Source organism: Mizuhopecten yessoensis, unplaced genomic scaffold (genome assembly GCF_002113885.1).
Source record: "Mizuhopecten yessoensis strain PY_sf001 unplaced genomic scaffold, ASM211388v2 scaffold6287, whole genome shotgun sequence".
Taxonomy (NCBI): domain Eukaryota; kingdom Metazoa; phylum Mollusca; class Bivalvia; order Pectinida; family Pectinidae; genus Mizuhopecten; species Mizuhopecten yessoensis.
In genome coordinates this window covers 290,482-307,897 of record NW_018406474.1, presented here as the reverse complement: position 1 = coordinate 307,897, position 17,416 = coordinate 290,482, and the positions used below count along the sequence as shown (strand labels likewise).

Genomic DNA, 17,416 nt, shown 5'->3' with positions numbered 1-17,416 from the left:
AGCTTCCGAATGTTTAAGTTAGATCAACGATTAATTAAAACAAGCTTACTAGGCTGAAAAAAAATACTCAAGTTAAGAAAACCGCAAGTTAGGAAATATTCTTGAAACACGGACCTTGAACCACTTCAGAAAGATGCTTAAAAACTTAATACTTTATTTACATATAAAATGGAATTTCGTCAAGTTATATGTCAATACATGACAAAAAAAATTGTAAATATCATATCTGATTGGTTCCTGTACGTACCATACAGCCAGGATATTGATATACATTCCACGACTGTAAAGAAAATCGGAGCTAAGGCAGCACAATACCAGTCCATCAGCTGGTAGAGGTAGATTCCGCCCTGAAAAGGTAAGTAATATATCTGTCATTTCACAGACTCGTGTTTTTATTTTCAAAATTTAATTATGTAGAAAAATTGTTTTTTTTATATTTTCATTCATATATGTGCTATCTTTTTCTATCATTCTTTTCCTTTAAAAAAAAAAAAAAAAAAAAAAAAAAATTTTTAATTTTTTTTTTTTCCTTTAAAAAAAAAAAAAAAAAAAAAAACAACTTTTAACTTTTGTTTTTACTCCTTAGTGACTTATTTGGTTTATGCTTATATAACAATATTCGAGTATCTTGTGTCATATATAAAGTATGTATGCCTGGCCTTTGTAACCTGTCGTGGAATTGTATCATTATATTGATACAAACATTGCTTTATGTGTCCTAAGATATCTGTTACACAGTTTATTTGCATATTTTTCGTTTCTTATTTCTATTCATCAGTCAAAACAAACAACCAAATTAAATTACCAAATACATGTTAAAGAGTCTTACCTGTGTACAGAATGGTAGCCCAAACAACATGCCGAGGCATGATAAACATGCCCTTGAGATTATTTGTCTTTTCCCAAGGAACGGGAAACAGCCTTCCAAATACGCATATGTTACTTCTACAAGTGTGAACTACAATAGTAAGAGATCGACAAAGTCATTTTAAAATAGGTGGATATATTTATGATATTGTCACAAATAAGCGGGTGGAAGTAACAAACAGATCATATTATAATTTAACAAAATAGATTAGCATTAGAACAAACATTTCTTAAAACGCTTTTCATTTTTACAAAATCAAGCATATTGCTACAAGTTAAACCTTACCAGACTATCCAAACCCAAAGTAATCATGGCAAAGAAGAAAAGGACTGCCCAGAGGTTGGGGAGGGGCATCTGTGAAACAGCCATAGGGTAGGCCACGAATCCTAAACCTGGACCTACCGAGGTACACAAACGTAACATTGTAATTCTAAATCTTAAATTGTATTCAGGAAAGGTAAAAGCTAATCTTAACATGATCCAATTGACGTCATTTGTATAAATCATTATTTCTCTACAATGTAAAACAATGAAAAGAAATAAATCGGTTAGAATATTATTTTATAACTCATTATGTATGGCTATTCAACTTAAAATTGTTTCTTATCATGTCAGATTGCAAATTAAATATCCAACCAATTTTCACAACCATTTATCATTTATTTCAATCGTCGAGTCGATATGGAAAAACAAATTAAGGAACTTTGTCTTAACTTGAATATAAAATGGTTTTCCAGTAAAGACTAGAAACAAAAACGAATCTAAATCCCTCGTACTGAAATTTTGTTGACGCCGTCTAAACTAAAATTATTTTTAATGTCATTGTGTTTGCTTTGACGACTTTATGAACGTTACCAACGAAGGATATTACGAATTGAGAAAATCGGTTAAAAAGTTTGTTTACAGTCTGAAATATTGAAATAATCGTTATGTATGTATATGAGAATTTTGGCTTGATACAAATTTAACATCAGATTAAATAATATTGATCCGGTTTGGGCAGCATTATTTTACTTAATGCAAATAGTAAAGTTATGTGAAACGGAAATTTAAATAAACGTGTCACACTAACCGGACTTGACGACCTCAGCGACAGGTACATTCGCCTTATGAGCCATGAACCCGAGAGCAGAAAATATAACAAATCCACCAAACACACTTGTACTCTCACCGGCAATAGCCAAGAGAAAGGAATCTCTGAATGTGAAAAAACAGCAATGTGTAAGATTACAATTGTACATCTTGATAGGATGCGTTTGACAGTCACAGAAATGAGGTACAAAGAAGGCAAAGGATACTTACGGTGTTGATGCTAGAAATAGAATCTAAGAATTGTTGTGTAATTGTTCTTTTTTTAGGATTCGTGACATCTTCATGTCTTCTCGAGTCGTGTCGTTATTTTTAGATGGGGTTTGATTTCCGAATATGTACTTGTATGTTCAAGTTTTGATGAATAACGATTTCCATTTCAAAGAAAAGTAATATACGTTTTCATTAGTTATCCCTAGTTACATTGCGTCGGGTCGATTTATATACTGTTTTCTTTTGTTATAGTTCAGTGTTGATATATTTACATTACCTATGCAACACCAATATTTTATCAGATTGATTATTGTACATCTTTTATTATATTGTGTGTGTCTTGTTTTTACCTGAGACAGTTATTGTTAAATTTGTTGTAACTTGATAGTGTGATCAGTATCCCTCCCCAACCTATTCCCAAAGAATAGAACACTTGTATGGCCGCTTCTAACCAAACCTGGAAAAATAAATAAAAACACGCGTTAAAAAAGCTTGAAAGAGGTGCGCAACGTCTATATATGACATACCAGTTAAATTGACAGCATACCCGGTATTGACATCAGAGTTTTTATAACAAATGTCCTAAACATGTCGTGCTATCCCCGTTTTTCTATATATGGGATTTTGTATTGCCCAATAATATTGAATCTTCACCACAATAATAACTTATTTATATGTTTATAAATCATATATTTCCTTCTTAATCAATCAATTTTAACCCAGCCCCCACTTATGTGGTCGTCTCCTGACGCCACTGTTTTTTGACATCCCTGCTCCTGTTTGACACCCGTGCTTTGTCATTGTATCACTGGTAACATTGACTTGTTTGACAAGAGTTAACTAATGTCTTAAAAATAATTTGAATATCATCGGACCTCCTCGTGCTCTTAAAATAGGAATATGAAATATTGTTATATGTGGTTTACCTTGGTATTTGAAAACTCAACACCAGCTTACCTGGATATTCATCAACGACTTAAAGTTAGGTTTTATGAAAAATACAATTCCATCCAGTGATCCCGGTAACGTGAGGTTGTGGACGAGGAGGATGGTGAGAAGTAGGTACGGAAGTGTGGCGGTCACATACACTACCTGTTACAGACAATGTATAAATATGTTTATAGTGGTTTTACATCCAGTAAGAACGTCAAGGGAGTAATAAGTGAGTGTTTAAATTGGCCAAAATCAGTTTTATTATATTTTCCACCATACATTTTGTCATTTTGTATTTTATTTTATTTAGTTATTTTTATTCTTTAGTAATTTTACTTTTTATGTTTGTTTATATATATTTCAATTTCCATCAACAAGCAAAGAAAACGTTTCCTTAACTACCTTTTCGTGAATATTATTCTATTTGACCTTATAGTGTGTATTCAGTATACTCTTCATTTTCCTTAACGAATTAATAGATGAGACAGTACATTACCTTTCCTGATGTCCTGATACCTTTGATGACACATAGGTATATGAACAACCAGGACAATGACAAACACAAAACCGTGTTTCCCTTCAGTGAGCCGATGTCCACCAGTCCCGAGGAAATGTCTAGCACATTGTAACTAGAATAGAACAAGTAGGTCAACTTTGACGTTAAACAAAATATTATCAATAGGTGACGTGTGAAAATTTGATCTTGAATACATTAAATGTTCTAGATGTGCACAATTACCCATTAAATTCCCAAATTTAGATCAGGCTATGAAGCGGCAAATCAAATGTGACATAAACCCGCTGTTATGGTCAACCATTTTGTTTTCCCATCTTTAATTCATTGATAATTGTTGTATAAATTTGTGTAAAAATTTAAATAAAATGTCACTACTGACGTGTTCTGTACAAAATAAGAATGTTTAGACCCCTTTCCCCATCCCCTTAAGTCCTCTCTCAACAATGGAGATTTTATGAGAATGATTTACCAAGTTATCAGCACGTGTGACTTACCCGTCGTGATTAAGGATTGTGAGAGTTTTGCACACATTGATTTATTAGATTAGATATGTTTTCTATTTTCCTACTCACTTCCAGTATTCTTCTTCTGCACTTTGACCCTGTGAAGCATTCGATGAAGACATTATGCTAGTGTTCATAAATGACGTCATATTGTATAAACTAGACGAGTTTGCCATCAAGTGTCCTGGCATCTCATTATTACCACCACTGAAGCAATAAGGCGTGTTCCATTCATTGCCACACGTGCTCCATGGTAGCGGGTAGTGGAAGGATTGGTAAAAGTAGTATAGTGTCCACGTCATCAGCATGGCGTAAAAACACGTGGACGGTATCAGTAATACTTGGTAACATGCTGCCATTCCTGTGTAAGAAAACGATACATAATTAAGGTGAAATTTGTTTTACTACATCGATAATTACAATCACTAAAATAAACCAATCAGCACGAGTTTAGGTTGCCATGGTAAGTGGTGGTAATGCTGCAGGAATGTTCAGAAGTATTAATGTCTTTGGTATTGATCGTGCTGTAATATTCATAAACTCAAGAACAGAATATCAAAATGAAAACTTCTTTATGATCAATATGAACATTCTAATGATATGGTTTAAATATTTAAATATAACTGAATATAGAAATATCCTATCAAAATTGAACTGTTTCTTATATATATGCATATTTTCTTTCTGTAAAACGCCAAAACTGTATTGATGCATAGCAAGGAAATAGATAAGAATTGCATATTCTTCCTTGTCATTGCGTCCATTACGCAATCCTATTCTGCTCATTCGAGATTTTTGTGATTTCATACAACGGTCACTTTATCAAAACTTTGATAAATTACGGTTCTTTAACGGTAAGGTAATTCAAAAGCATATTTCCATCGTTCCTGAATTTGACAAAAAATCCGTATCGCCCTCAAAGGCTTATCTCACGCCATTGCTGATCAGGGATGGTCACAGCCGTACTCGTTTATATATATTATAAACACCCTTTGATTTCTGGTAAAGTTTAGTTCTTTTATTCCCACTGAGGGTTTCATCTGAATCCATACCTATGAGAATTAGGAAAGTGCATTTCATGATTTTTTAACAGGTTTAATTACTGTTATCTGACTTATAAAATGAACACATGTCACTTAGGTAAACAACGTGGTGTAGCGATGCTGAAAGACAGCAGATAATTGTATGTAAATAGAGGTCAGAGAGAGGATTCCGGACCGTCACACGTCAGCTCACAAAAACAAGAGAAAAGGACATTTCATATCCAAAATTACAGCAAAAGATATAGGTATGTCCATGACATAAGCTCGACCTACTATCACAACCGTTGTGATCAAACCAATGAAGTTTATACTAGCCCTACAGAATTTAACACTTGGAAAAGCGGATTTATTTTTAAATTTTGTTCATTTCATTGTAAGCTTTCTGGTATTGTACAATGACAGTTAAATTCATTTTTATAAAATCTTTACGTAGCGATTTATTCCTATCTAAAATAGCTTTATCTTTACCTGTCACAACAAGACACAACTTTATGATTTACAATTGATATATATCTTATATGTAATATCAAAAGTTTTCTGGTATAGGTATTGTACAATGACAGTTAAAGTTCATTTGAAAATATCCATACATTGTTTTATTATATAATATAAGGCTTCTGCAGTGCAATAAAGGGGTGCAATAAAATTGATATTGAACGTGTGCAATAAAGATGCAAATGAGCGCGCGACACCGTGGGAACTAGGTCGTATTCCTACGCCCATGTGGTCTGTTCATCTAATTTAGTCAAGATGTACTCAGAACAGTCGTTGTTTAGTCGCTATTATTATTATATAAACTTATTGTAATGAGTCATGAGACTTGGTTCAAGCGCCAACCCCTTGGTATCAACAAGCTAAAATCCATGATGCAACGTGCCATAAAGGGAGCAGGAATCCAAACTGACAAACACTTGTCAAATCACAGTGCGAGGAAATATCTTGTCCAGAAATTGAACGATAATAACATCCCCGCTAACCATATAATGCAAATTTCTGGTCACCGAAACATTTCTTCTATTAATAATTATTCACACATCAACACGAATCAACACAAAGAAATCTCCAAAATACTGCACGGAAATCCAACAGCACCTGAGACCGGATGCAACACAACATCACTGACACAACAATCAATGGCGTGTAACCAGTCAACTTCCTCTGTTGTCAGGGTCCAGGGCGGTTTCCAAAGTATCTTTTCAGGTGCTGTCACAGGAGGAAACATACAAGTTCATGTTTACCAAGGACCTCCTCTGAAAAAACGCGCCCGTGTTATAGAAAGTGACAGTGATTCTCAGTAGGCCTAATATCCAACACATGTGTTTTCGGTTTCCGACGACCTTCACAGTGCGCGCGCTCTTACACTGTTCATGACGTCACCGATGAAAAAAAACAGTTTTTTTCCGAAGCGAAAAAAAAGAAGTCATATTTTGTAAACTTTTATTATTTCAATTGTTATCACAATTAAAATGATCGTTAAAAGTAAAACTGTTGGCCATTTATTATTCTGATAAAATTCTGCGGACTACTTTTGTTAGCGGAACATGCTCTCAAATTAGTATATGTGATGCGTCCTTTCTCGTCGTCATTGCATATAGAGACGTTAGTATTGAAACCACTTATGTAGGTAGGTTTCTCGAATTATATAATAAATAGAATCTAACACTCGTGTTCATGTTATATTGAATTTATTGAACTCGTATATTAATTTCATATGAAACTCGCCAAAGGCTCGTTTCATATGAAATTAATATACTCGTTCAATAAATTCAATATAACATGAACACTCGTGCTAGATCCTCTATATTTATTCCTCCCTTATAAATATCGATTGTATCTATTTTGCATCTACAATATGTTATAATAAGAAAGTTGCCACAAAGGTTTTTAATACCCTTTTTCTGTGGCTGGTTGTTTTAAATTTCAAGCACATACAAATTACTTAAGCAGGTGTGAAGATGTATACTGTATGGAAATTTAAGATCTCAATATGGTACTAAAATAGGTACCGTAAATGAAGAATCCTTCATAGCAATGAGAATATTGGCTCATTTTATTTGGCTGTTAACTTTAACTTAAACAAATACATTTTGGCGATCTAGATCTAGATTTTTATCTCCCCTTAACATTTCCTCTATTCCCCAGCCAGCACATATAGCACGTTATAATTTATACACCCTTTTCCTGACAATTCTATACAATTTCAATGCACTTGGTATATATATTTGATGACAATATAATTTACAATGGAAGACATGAATTAGTCTGCCTATTTTCAATACATGTAATGTCATTATTATATTGATATATGCATTTGGTTGCTGCTGCAGACATGGAGAATATTCTTTATATTATTTTTCGGTTAGCTTGTAATAATAATAATACCTTGAATAATTGGACAATAACTCCAAACCTCTTTAAATGATTTCCCAGTAAACTGTCCGAGAGATGCCTCCAGGAAATACAAGGGAATGCCCATCAATAGCAAAATAACGATATACGGTATCAAGAAAGCACCTGGAATGAAGCAAAAATTATATCATTAACTATAAGATATACCATCTTGAACATGCTTTATATAATGGGGAAAGTATTCCTTTTCCCTCCGTATGGGCTCTAATGCATGACACCTCTCAGAGCATCATACTATTTCTCTGTGTCTGAAGTTTAGAGATTAACGATATGAGCACGAATTCAGTGGTCAACTTTGTTACGTGTATTATACGACAAAAAGTCAAGGAAAGTGTTTATATTATATATCAGTGACATCTCGTTCTAAACGTGCCCCTCTGTCGTTCAATCAAAACCATTTCATATTGATTAATCCTGTATATTTAGCATTTACTTTGCTGTAATATAATATACATAAACTAAATGAAAAGGAAATATTCGAGATAACTGTTCAAAAAGAATCAAATGTATCCCATGTTACGCCTATGTGAACATCTCAAAGGCAGGAGAAGATCACTAGATAACTAGAACATAAGACAGCATGCATCAACATTTGATCTTCACGTGGAGTTGTGAATCACATTGTCCGCTTCACATGTGTGTACCCGTATGTAACTTACCTCCGCCGTTTCTCATACAAACATACGGAAACCTCCAAATGTTCATGAATCCTACCAGATACCCAAGAACCGATAGGACGTACTCCAGTTTCCTACCCCATTGCTCCTTCTTAACGCTGGTTTCCCTTTGTGTTGCCTTTTGTAAAGCATCGACATCGAATGTATCCATTTGATGTTGATAATGAAACCCTCCAACGATCAAATACTTGGTAAAGTTGTATTTTTGTGACTGGGCCAATGGACTGTACATGAACTAGTTACATGTTTTACTGCATAATATTATAAAAAAAAACCAATGCTATCATCTACCTTTAAATCCTTCGTGAATGATCCGCATTACATACATTTTTTATGTACAAACATGAGTGAGTGAGTGAGTCATAATAAATAATGCAGAGTAAAGTACACACCTTTCCATCTCATTCACCTCTTAAACCCTTTTATCATTGTCCTTTAATAGATTCAGGGCGCGATACTTTAAACAGAAGTATGCTACTGACTATTTATCACTTTTTTTTTAATCTGACATTGGCATTTTAATAATACGGTCAATAGAGGGACAACGCCGGTCAGAAAGAGTAGGGAAGTGGTAAGTGATGTAATAACTTACTTAGATTCAAGGTGTTGCAAGTGGGAGGATAAGATAGTTGTAACTAGTAAAGATTTGTTACATTTTAATTGTGATACAAACTCAATAGCTATCATAATATTCTTTCAATGTTTACGATGTCAAATCTTTACTACTGCATTGTAAGACAATTACAGCCTATGAAATGATATGTATCCGAGTGTTCCTGATGTAACATTTTAGTGACTTAGCATTTAAATCGTGACCATCGGTTGTTCAATAAAAATATTTTTTAATTATTCACCTTCATGATAATTTACTATAACTGTAATATAAATTAAACGCCAGGTTAATGAGTTTCGGACGTATTGAGATCCCACTGTGAAATGAAAGTAAGGTCAAAATATGAAATACGCCACTTACAAATAGGATTCAAGAGTAAAAAAACAAAGGAAAGGCAGAAACAGGAACTGAGAAAAATCCGAAACAAAAGGCAACAAATAAGACACCGAGACAAACGGAAAGGACTTTAATAGACAATAAAACAACAGGAACTGATAAAAAACAAACAAAGACTATACAAAGGACTGATGAGACATAAAAAAGACAATTTAAGGAACTGAGGAAATGCAAAAAAAGAAGACAACAATTAAACTGATGAGACACCAAAAAAAGGAAGACAACAACTGGAACTTAGGAGACACCAAAACAAAAGGAAGGATAACAAAAGGACAGGAGACATGAAAACAAAAGAAAACAACTGGAACACCAAGACACACTAGAACACTGACAGGTCAGTAAGGACCCTTCTTGTGGTAATATATCCCCCATCCTCATCAAGACAAACTAGAACACTGACAGGTCAGTAAGGGCCCCGTCTTGTGGTAATATATCCCCCATCATCATCAAGACAAACTAGAACACTGACCGGTCAGTAAGGGCCCCGTCTTGTGGTAATATATCCCCCATCATCATCAAGAAGCAATTTGTCCATATAGCGGAGCCTTGACGTTTCACATTTGGACTTAAAAAGAATCGCAAGGAAGCAAAATATACATTTTACATGTACTATGATGCGAGTCTTGTTTCCTTCCACCTCCATATTTGCTGGGCTAACAGAAATGTAAATACTGGTGCAATGCTCATTTGTTAGCTTTGATTTGTTTCATTTCACCTTAAATACCTCCTCCATTAAGAGCAAGGGTCAAAGTCAGAGATCCATTTTGTCTTTGACCTTTGGACCCAAATGACATTGACCTTTAACCCAGTGACCCTGATCTTTGGTCAGTTGACTTATTCTTTATTTCCGACCAACTTTGCTTCAAAATATCATAACAAAATGTTCATTAGTAAAAAATACAAAACTTGACCTTGACCTTGAACCTTTGGACCCCGTAACCTGGACCTTAGGTCAGTTGACTCCCTGTTAAGTTCTTAACAACTTTGCTTCATAATAACATAAAAAAAGTTCATCAGTAAAAAGATACAATATTTGACCTTGAAATTGACTCAGTGACCTTGACCTTTGGTCAGTTGACTCTTTGTTTAAATCCGACCAACTTTGCTTCATAATATCATAAAAGACTCATTAGTGAAAAGCTTCAAAATTTGACCTTGTTATGTGACCTTGACCTCTGACCCGATGACCTTGACCTTTAGTCAGTTAACTCCTTGTGTAATTCTGATGTCATAACAAAATGTTCATCATTGAAAAGATGCAAAATTTGACCTGAACCATTGAACCTAATGGCCTTGACCTTTGACCTTGACTTTTTACCTAAGTGTGTATTTCTGTGAACTGAACATCTTGACCAAGTTTCATGTAAATTGGTCAATAAATACCAAAGTTATCAGCCAGGAACAAAATTTGTGGACGGACTAACGGACGGACGGACGGACGGACAGACAAAGTGATTATTACAGGCAACCAGTATCGGAGATACGGGGCCCTAATAAAGTGACAACAACAGGAACTAAGGATACACTAAAACAAACATTCTAAAGATGAATCATACAAATTTCAAGAGAATTCTTTTTTTGTTTGTTCCGTATGTGTGTACCCGTCAACAAAACTTGCCTCCGCCATTTCTAATACATATGTACGGAAACCTCCAAATATTCGAGAATTCCACGAGATACCCAACAACTGATAGGAGGTACTCCACTTTCCAGTCCCATTGTTCCTTCTTTGAGGTGGGTTCCTGTTGCCTTTATTGCGCATTAATACTGATGGATTTCATAGGAAGTGTATGGTAAAACCCTCTCTCCCTCGGTCGAATACCTTGAAAAAATCAGAAAACAGATTATTTTATTACATAAAGATTCTAAGACATATATCTATCGTTTTTTCGTATCTAAAACCCAAATCGCATTTTGTTAAAACCGTTTTGTTAACCAATCCAAACTAGTCTAGCATTCAGTCTGAAGTGCTCTATGAATTCCAAAAGCGGTCTGAAAATGCGCTGCAAAATACGCCATGGGTAGAAAATGGAGAACAAGATTTAAACAGCTATCATTGACATACGCTTTATTGTCATTACATTAGAAACAGATGCTGCATATACTTTCAATACATGTACACTATTACATCTCATAAATTCGGTTTTGCATCAATGTCATTTATTAATATGCTTTTCAAATACTGCCTAAATAAATTATGTTCCAGTCAATATCTTACATGTAACTATTATTATTTTGTTTTTATAAAATACAAATTTGCCAACGTGTTATACAGTATTTACCTACTAACCTATAATTGTGTAAATCTTTAAGTGACCCGAGTCAGCTGGCTGGTGTTATCAAGCGAGTATAAACAAAACCATTTTCAACTCTATGGATATTGATTACTGCAAAATCAGCTTCTTCTTAAATAAATGTGTCAAATAACAGACGGATCTTAGTTTTGTTTAGTTTCCCCGGTTTTACATTTAAACACTACTTACAAATATTGTACCTGTAGCACGTGCCTGAAATGTAATTTCAAAAGATTATCTAAAACATCTATCTGTCTATATCTTATCTTTTTCATCAATATTTTGAGAAACATTTATATAACGTCATTATAGAAAAAAATATCTGAAGCAATATTACTAAGATTTTATGCAATAATGGAACTAAAATGTAAATTCATTTTGTCAATTTAGATATGTTCCTTCCATTAGAAACAGCTATTTGCGAAAAGCTCACCTTCGACAGTGCTATTGTCTTTTGATCGTTCTCTCCACCAATCCAGTACGAGGAAGATTCACATTATTTTCTGGGCGAGTCGTTGCCTGTTTCCAAGTCAGTGAGTTACATACTTCGACACATCGGCATAACATCCCCTAATTAATTAATTTTAAAACTGTTGAGTACTTGTACTTGTTTAATTCAAATCAATTAGTACAGTGTGTAAAGTATTCGATGTAGAATTCATTATGTTGATAACTGACGTCATATTGTACAAATCAGAGGCCCTGTTGTATAAATTAGACGTCATATTGTACAAATCAGAGGCCCTGTTGTATAAATTAGACGTCATATTGTACAAATCAGAGGTCCTGTTGTGTGAATTAGACGTCATATTGTACAAATCAGAGGTCCTGTTGCATAAATGAGACGTCATATTGTACAATCAGACATTATGTTGTATAGATCAAATGTCATATTGTACAAATCAGAAGTCATATTGTACAAATCAGACGTCATATTGTATAAATCAGACGTTATTTTGAATAAATCAGACGTTATTTTGTATAAATTTTCCGGCTGTCATCGCTGACGTCACTGAAGAAATAAGGCGTGTTCCATTCGTTGTCACACGTGCTCCATGGTAGCGGGTGGTGGAAGGATTGGTAAAAGTAGTATAGTGTCCACGTCATCAGCATGACGTAATAACACGTGGACGATATCAGTATCACCTGGTAACATGCTGCCATTCCAATAAGAAAACAAAATATTAAATCTAACTTTGATTTTATTTTCAATATTTATTTTATTGCAAATATTATGATGACAAAGTCAGCACGAGCTTATGTTGACATGGCTATTGTTGGTAATGCTGCAGGACTGTTCGGAAGTATTAAGGTATGAGGGACTGATATTACTGTAATGTTCATAAACTAAAGAATAAAATATCAAAATGTTTAAAAATATTTTACGTTCTATATGAATAATCTAACAACATGGTTTAAACATTTACAGGTAGTAGAAAACACTAAAATGAAGTGTTTCGGATCTTTATGTTCCTTTCTGTAAAAAGAGCCAAAGCTGTATTTCGTACTTGGCATGGCAGAAGGTCAGTCAGGGCAATGTTTCTGCTCCATTGCTCCTTCTTAGAGCTGGTTTTTGCGCTGGCTTTTGTAAAGCATCGACATCTGTTGAATCCATTTGTGTTGCTTACAAAACGATTAAATACTTAGTGTGGTTTTATTTTTGTGTCTGGGTAAGTTGACTGTACATGATTTGTTATAGATTTTCTATCAAAATCTTGCAAGGAAACGATACTGTTATCTACATATCTAAACAATAGCGAATGCTTCGAATTCTGTGACGTATTATGAGATGACAGAGTACATGTGGAGTAATGAATGAATATTTACATCACTTTTGTTAAACGTACTCTTCACACGTTTCTACATCATTCTCTGAAGTAGCCTATCATATTAAATATTTGAGAGATTCAAGACACGATACTTTAAAACATATGCTACTGACTACTCATCACCTGTAGGACTAATATCAGGCACGTTATTTGACGTTGAAATCAGATATTAAGACAGGTATTTGCCGTGAATTGGAGGTATACAACAGCTGTGTATCTAGACAATGTATTTTGAATATAAATGAACTAAACATTTGGTTAGAATGATGGTCTTACCGCGGTACCTGGTGGTTATACCGTGGCTAGTAGAGGTTATATTATACGGTGGTCAAGCAGCTGTTAGGTTGATTATACTGTGCACGTGGTTATAATGTGGGTTATATTGCTTACAGTAATATTGCAGTTAGTGGAAAATATTGTGGTTACATAACGTTTAAGTATAACGTGCCTCGTGTTGAAAACAAATATACTACATATTTGCATGTAAAAATTGATAACAAAACAAACAAAAATGTAAGTTCCCGTGATCATTTTATTAACGGTGAACATGATATGGAGGTAGTCAGTAAGATAGGATACCTAGAAATGGTGGACATGGATGAAAGGAGATCACATTCGGCAAACAATCCCACAATGACGTCGATACCCACAAGACCGTTCACATATTCAACCACAGGTCTCGGACATATACAATCATGTAAACTTTTCCTTATTATATACTCTGCCTTCTTCTGTCAACTACTAAAGGTTTTGTTTTATTTCAGTGTAAACATTGGCGAAAGGATAAAACAATACTGGCAGAGAATCATCAGGCTGAAACTGGGTTGCCCTTTTGCAACCATGTTAATTTAATTACCTCTATACATTGTTCTAAGGAAGTTTATTCTATCCAAGTCCGTGCTCATGTTTATACCAGGAATAGATATTTAAGACATTGAATATTCCATTTAAACATCGATCGAGGCAGGGTTCTCCCCAGGCCATTTAGCTGATACGGCTCCGTATCAACTTCATTTTGAAATCCTCCCTGCCGTATCAGCTTAATTGACCCGTATCACCTTAAACTGTGAACCGTATCACCTTGTTATTTGTACTGAAGGTGGTCTTTTTACACAAGAAATTGACACTGATTAAATGACACGGCTGACCAAAGTCCAGCAATGACCCCACTGGTCAGTTGCACGATAGGCGTATTGCCACAGGGGGCCTGTAATTAGTGGGGAGGGGGACCGGACGACAAGCCCACAGGTGTCCGGCAATAAGCGTGCTCACTGGAGCCTAAAGCAATTATCACCGGATCCTTTTAACATGGTCAATAGGTGATTAATTGAGGTACCTACTGTTGGATTAACAAAACAAACACTTATTACATCTATTATAAATTAATTTACTCCCATATGATTGCATTTGACAACGCTGAAATAGCGTGTGTATTCAGTTAGTGATGGTCGCCATCTTGGATTGTGTAAAGTACAAACCGGAAAGGGGAATGAAAATCCGGATTTGTCGTTTTTAATGAAGAAGAGCTCAAATAAAAATGCTGTTTTAATCTTTGATCACATTAACTGACAGCAGTATTTAATACAGTTTTGGAGGAAATAAAAACACTGTACATTTTATTAAACCATTTTCTCTTACAATAATAAGAACTATGATATAAACTTTTTCATGTAAGTGTTTCCCCCTAAAGCACAAACAGCTTTTAAATATGTCTTCTTTAAATTATTTTTAATGGGGATTAAGTAAGGGATACAAATGTAAAGATAAGAGACAAATGTCACAAATGTCATATCTATTATTCAATGTACAAAACTCATACACCTTTCTATCAATTGTATTTTTTTTAGAATATTTAAAACAATAATATTGCTGAAAATTCAGACATAAGAAACACTTATTTATTTCCTTGGTTTTAATGTTCACCAAAAGAGGTTTGATAAGGTATTATATTAGCGTGTCCGTCTTGAATGTTCGTTGCAAATGAAACATATCAGCTTAAAAAAATTCTGGGGAGAACCCTGCGAGGTATATAAATCTTATATTGATTCGTTAGCAAATTTACTAACGCAAATGCATGTCACAATGATATTACGATCAACTCATGGCGAAAAGAAAAGCTAGATAAAAATGTCTGCTCTGACACTTCACAAAAAAACATTTAGCGAACAATTCTATTTGCTTAAGTTAAATTAGCAAAATAAGATATAAATGTTTGCCCCTTCCTGTGTTTTTTTTTTTTTTTTTTTTAATTATTGATGAATCTAGAAGGTAAATACGTTCATATTCAAGTCATATATGGGGTTTACTGAATTAAATCAATAATCAAAGCAATATATCCATTCTGAATTTGATTGTCAGTTGTCGATCCCAGATCAATTTGTATAAACACTTTCGTACTAACCTATATATGAATGTTTTCACAGATCTGTCGTGTACGTCTAAGAGAAATAGCGGGAACAAACTTGAACTGTCAAAATCAACACGGCATAATTAAGGACCAAGGGGAACCTTCATAGGAAATCTGAGAAAGTTTTTCAAGTACTTCTAAGAAATATTGACATTAATTGTTTAAGGGTGGACCACTGACGAAGGGAGATTGGATAAGCCTCTTATCTGATGATGATGGGCTAAAAATGATAAACCAAAACCACTCCCTATTTAAATTTACAGCTCTTTGAATTAAAAACAACAACTCATTTATAAGTATCCCAAATGAAATGAACTAGATCGCAGACATTTATATTTATTCTGTAGTTCAGATATTTCATTGTGAAATAGTTACCTTTGATTAATATCATCAGATACAAGTTTCCACTACATTCACCTAATCCAGCACGTATTAGCCCAGTGAACCTGAAATATGTGTCGACCTTACATCTATTCACTCCATATGAAATGCAGTGTCAATTAAAAAACAGACAGAAGTGTTTTCCAATTTAGATTAGGTACTCCATTTGCTTTCCGCCTCCTGATTGGCCATACGATATCTGAATTTGACAATGTCAACTGAAAGATCACACCAATAACCCTTACTGATATAGATTGAAAATTTTAATTCAAAAATATAAAATCTAATATTTTACATGCATTTAATGTACACCAAATGCTGAAAAAAGCTTTTCTCATAAATATCTCAATATTTTGAGATATTGAACTGTTGATAAAATGTAATCCAAATCATAACATTTAATGTCCACAGTTTTATTGCTTTTTGACGACAAAGGCTCTTAAGAACAACACTGTTGTCTCTGGGAAATACATTGTTCTGTAATTCTAAAATGTGAATGTACCTTGAGTCCAAGTAATCAGAAAGCCTCTCAACGACACATAAGTTCTGACGGAGTTTTACAGTGTGTTACGCCTCTGATCAACGACACATAAGTTCTGATGGAGTTTTACAGTGTGTTACGCCTCTCAACGACACATAAGTTCTGACGGAGTTTTACAGTGTTACGCCTCTCAACGACATATAAGTTCTGACGGAGTTTTACAGTGTGTTACATGGTTACTGAAGTACATATATTTTCACCTCTCTGTGAAAAACTGCATACGGGATCATTTTTGTGGCGGTGTTGATCGTTGTTGAGGTTATTGCAGTTTTCACATTTATGCAAAGAAACCGCTAAATAAACATGATAGAGACCAGTTCTAGTTAAGTAACAAGACATATTCAACCGTCTTAAAAGTGCAGATTCCGCCTTGTGAAACATTTTTTGTGCAACAAATACCACTGCCAAATCAACACTATACAGTAATCGTTTTTAATATCTGATTAACCCTTTCACCCCTCCGTAACTTAAGTAAACTCTACCACACCTTGATCTGGATGAGTCCATTATGTTCTACAGTGGTGAAAGGGTTAAAGTAATAATAGATAATCTCATAAAAATCCATACAACATATTTTAACACTATCAGTCTTACATTGACTTTACATTATCTAAGTATGACTATATAAGTCAATTCTTCACGTTCTGTATTCAAATAATGACCATAATATGATGTCTTTCCCTACGAATTGACACTATTATGT

At 34.3% G+C, this 17,416-nt stretch overlaps 1 protein-coding gene across 1 annotated transcript; it reads right to left on the bottom strand.

The window, feature by feature from the left end:
* Positions 1 to 48: 48 nt before the first annotated feature.
* On the bottom strand, positions 49 to 8,476 carry LOC110451906 (sodium- and chloride-dependent glycine transporter 1-like). The gene is made up of 11 exons (XM_021500129.1): positions 8,235 to 8,476; positions 7,549 to 7,680; positions 4,193 to 4,484; positions 3,600 to 3,732; positions 3,128 to 3,262; positions 2,521 to 2,627; positions 1,941 to 2,065; positions 1,154 to 1,266; positions 830 to 958; positions 248 to 347; positions 49 to 53 (listed from the first exon to the last, which is right to left on the bottom strand). Exons 1-11 carry the CDS (start codon positions 8,401 to 8,403, stop codon positions 49 to 51), a joined length of 1,440 nt encoding a protein of 479 aa, XP_021355804.1. The 5' UTR covers positions 8,404 to 8,476.
* Positions 8,477 to 17,416: the final 8,940 nt, after the last annotated feature.

Excerpts from the sequence above, each read along its gene's own strand:
- LOC110451906 (XM_021500129.1), bottom strand. The coding sequence starts at position 8,403 with ATGGATACATTCGATGTCGATGCTTTACAAAAGGCAACACAAAGGGAA. Across the intron at positions 3,263-3,599 it reads GTATCAGGACATCAGGAAAG|GTAGTGTATGTGACCGCCAC; the intron begins GTAATGTACTGT and ends TGTCTGTAACAG. Across the intron at positions 959-1,153 it reads CTTTGGGTTTGGATAGTCTG|TTCACACTTGTAGAAGTAAC; the intron begins GTAAGGTTTAAC and ends TTACTATTGTAG.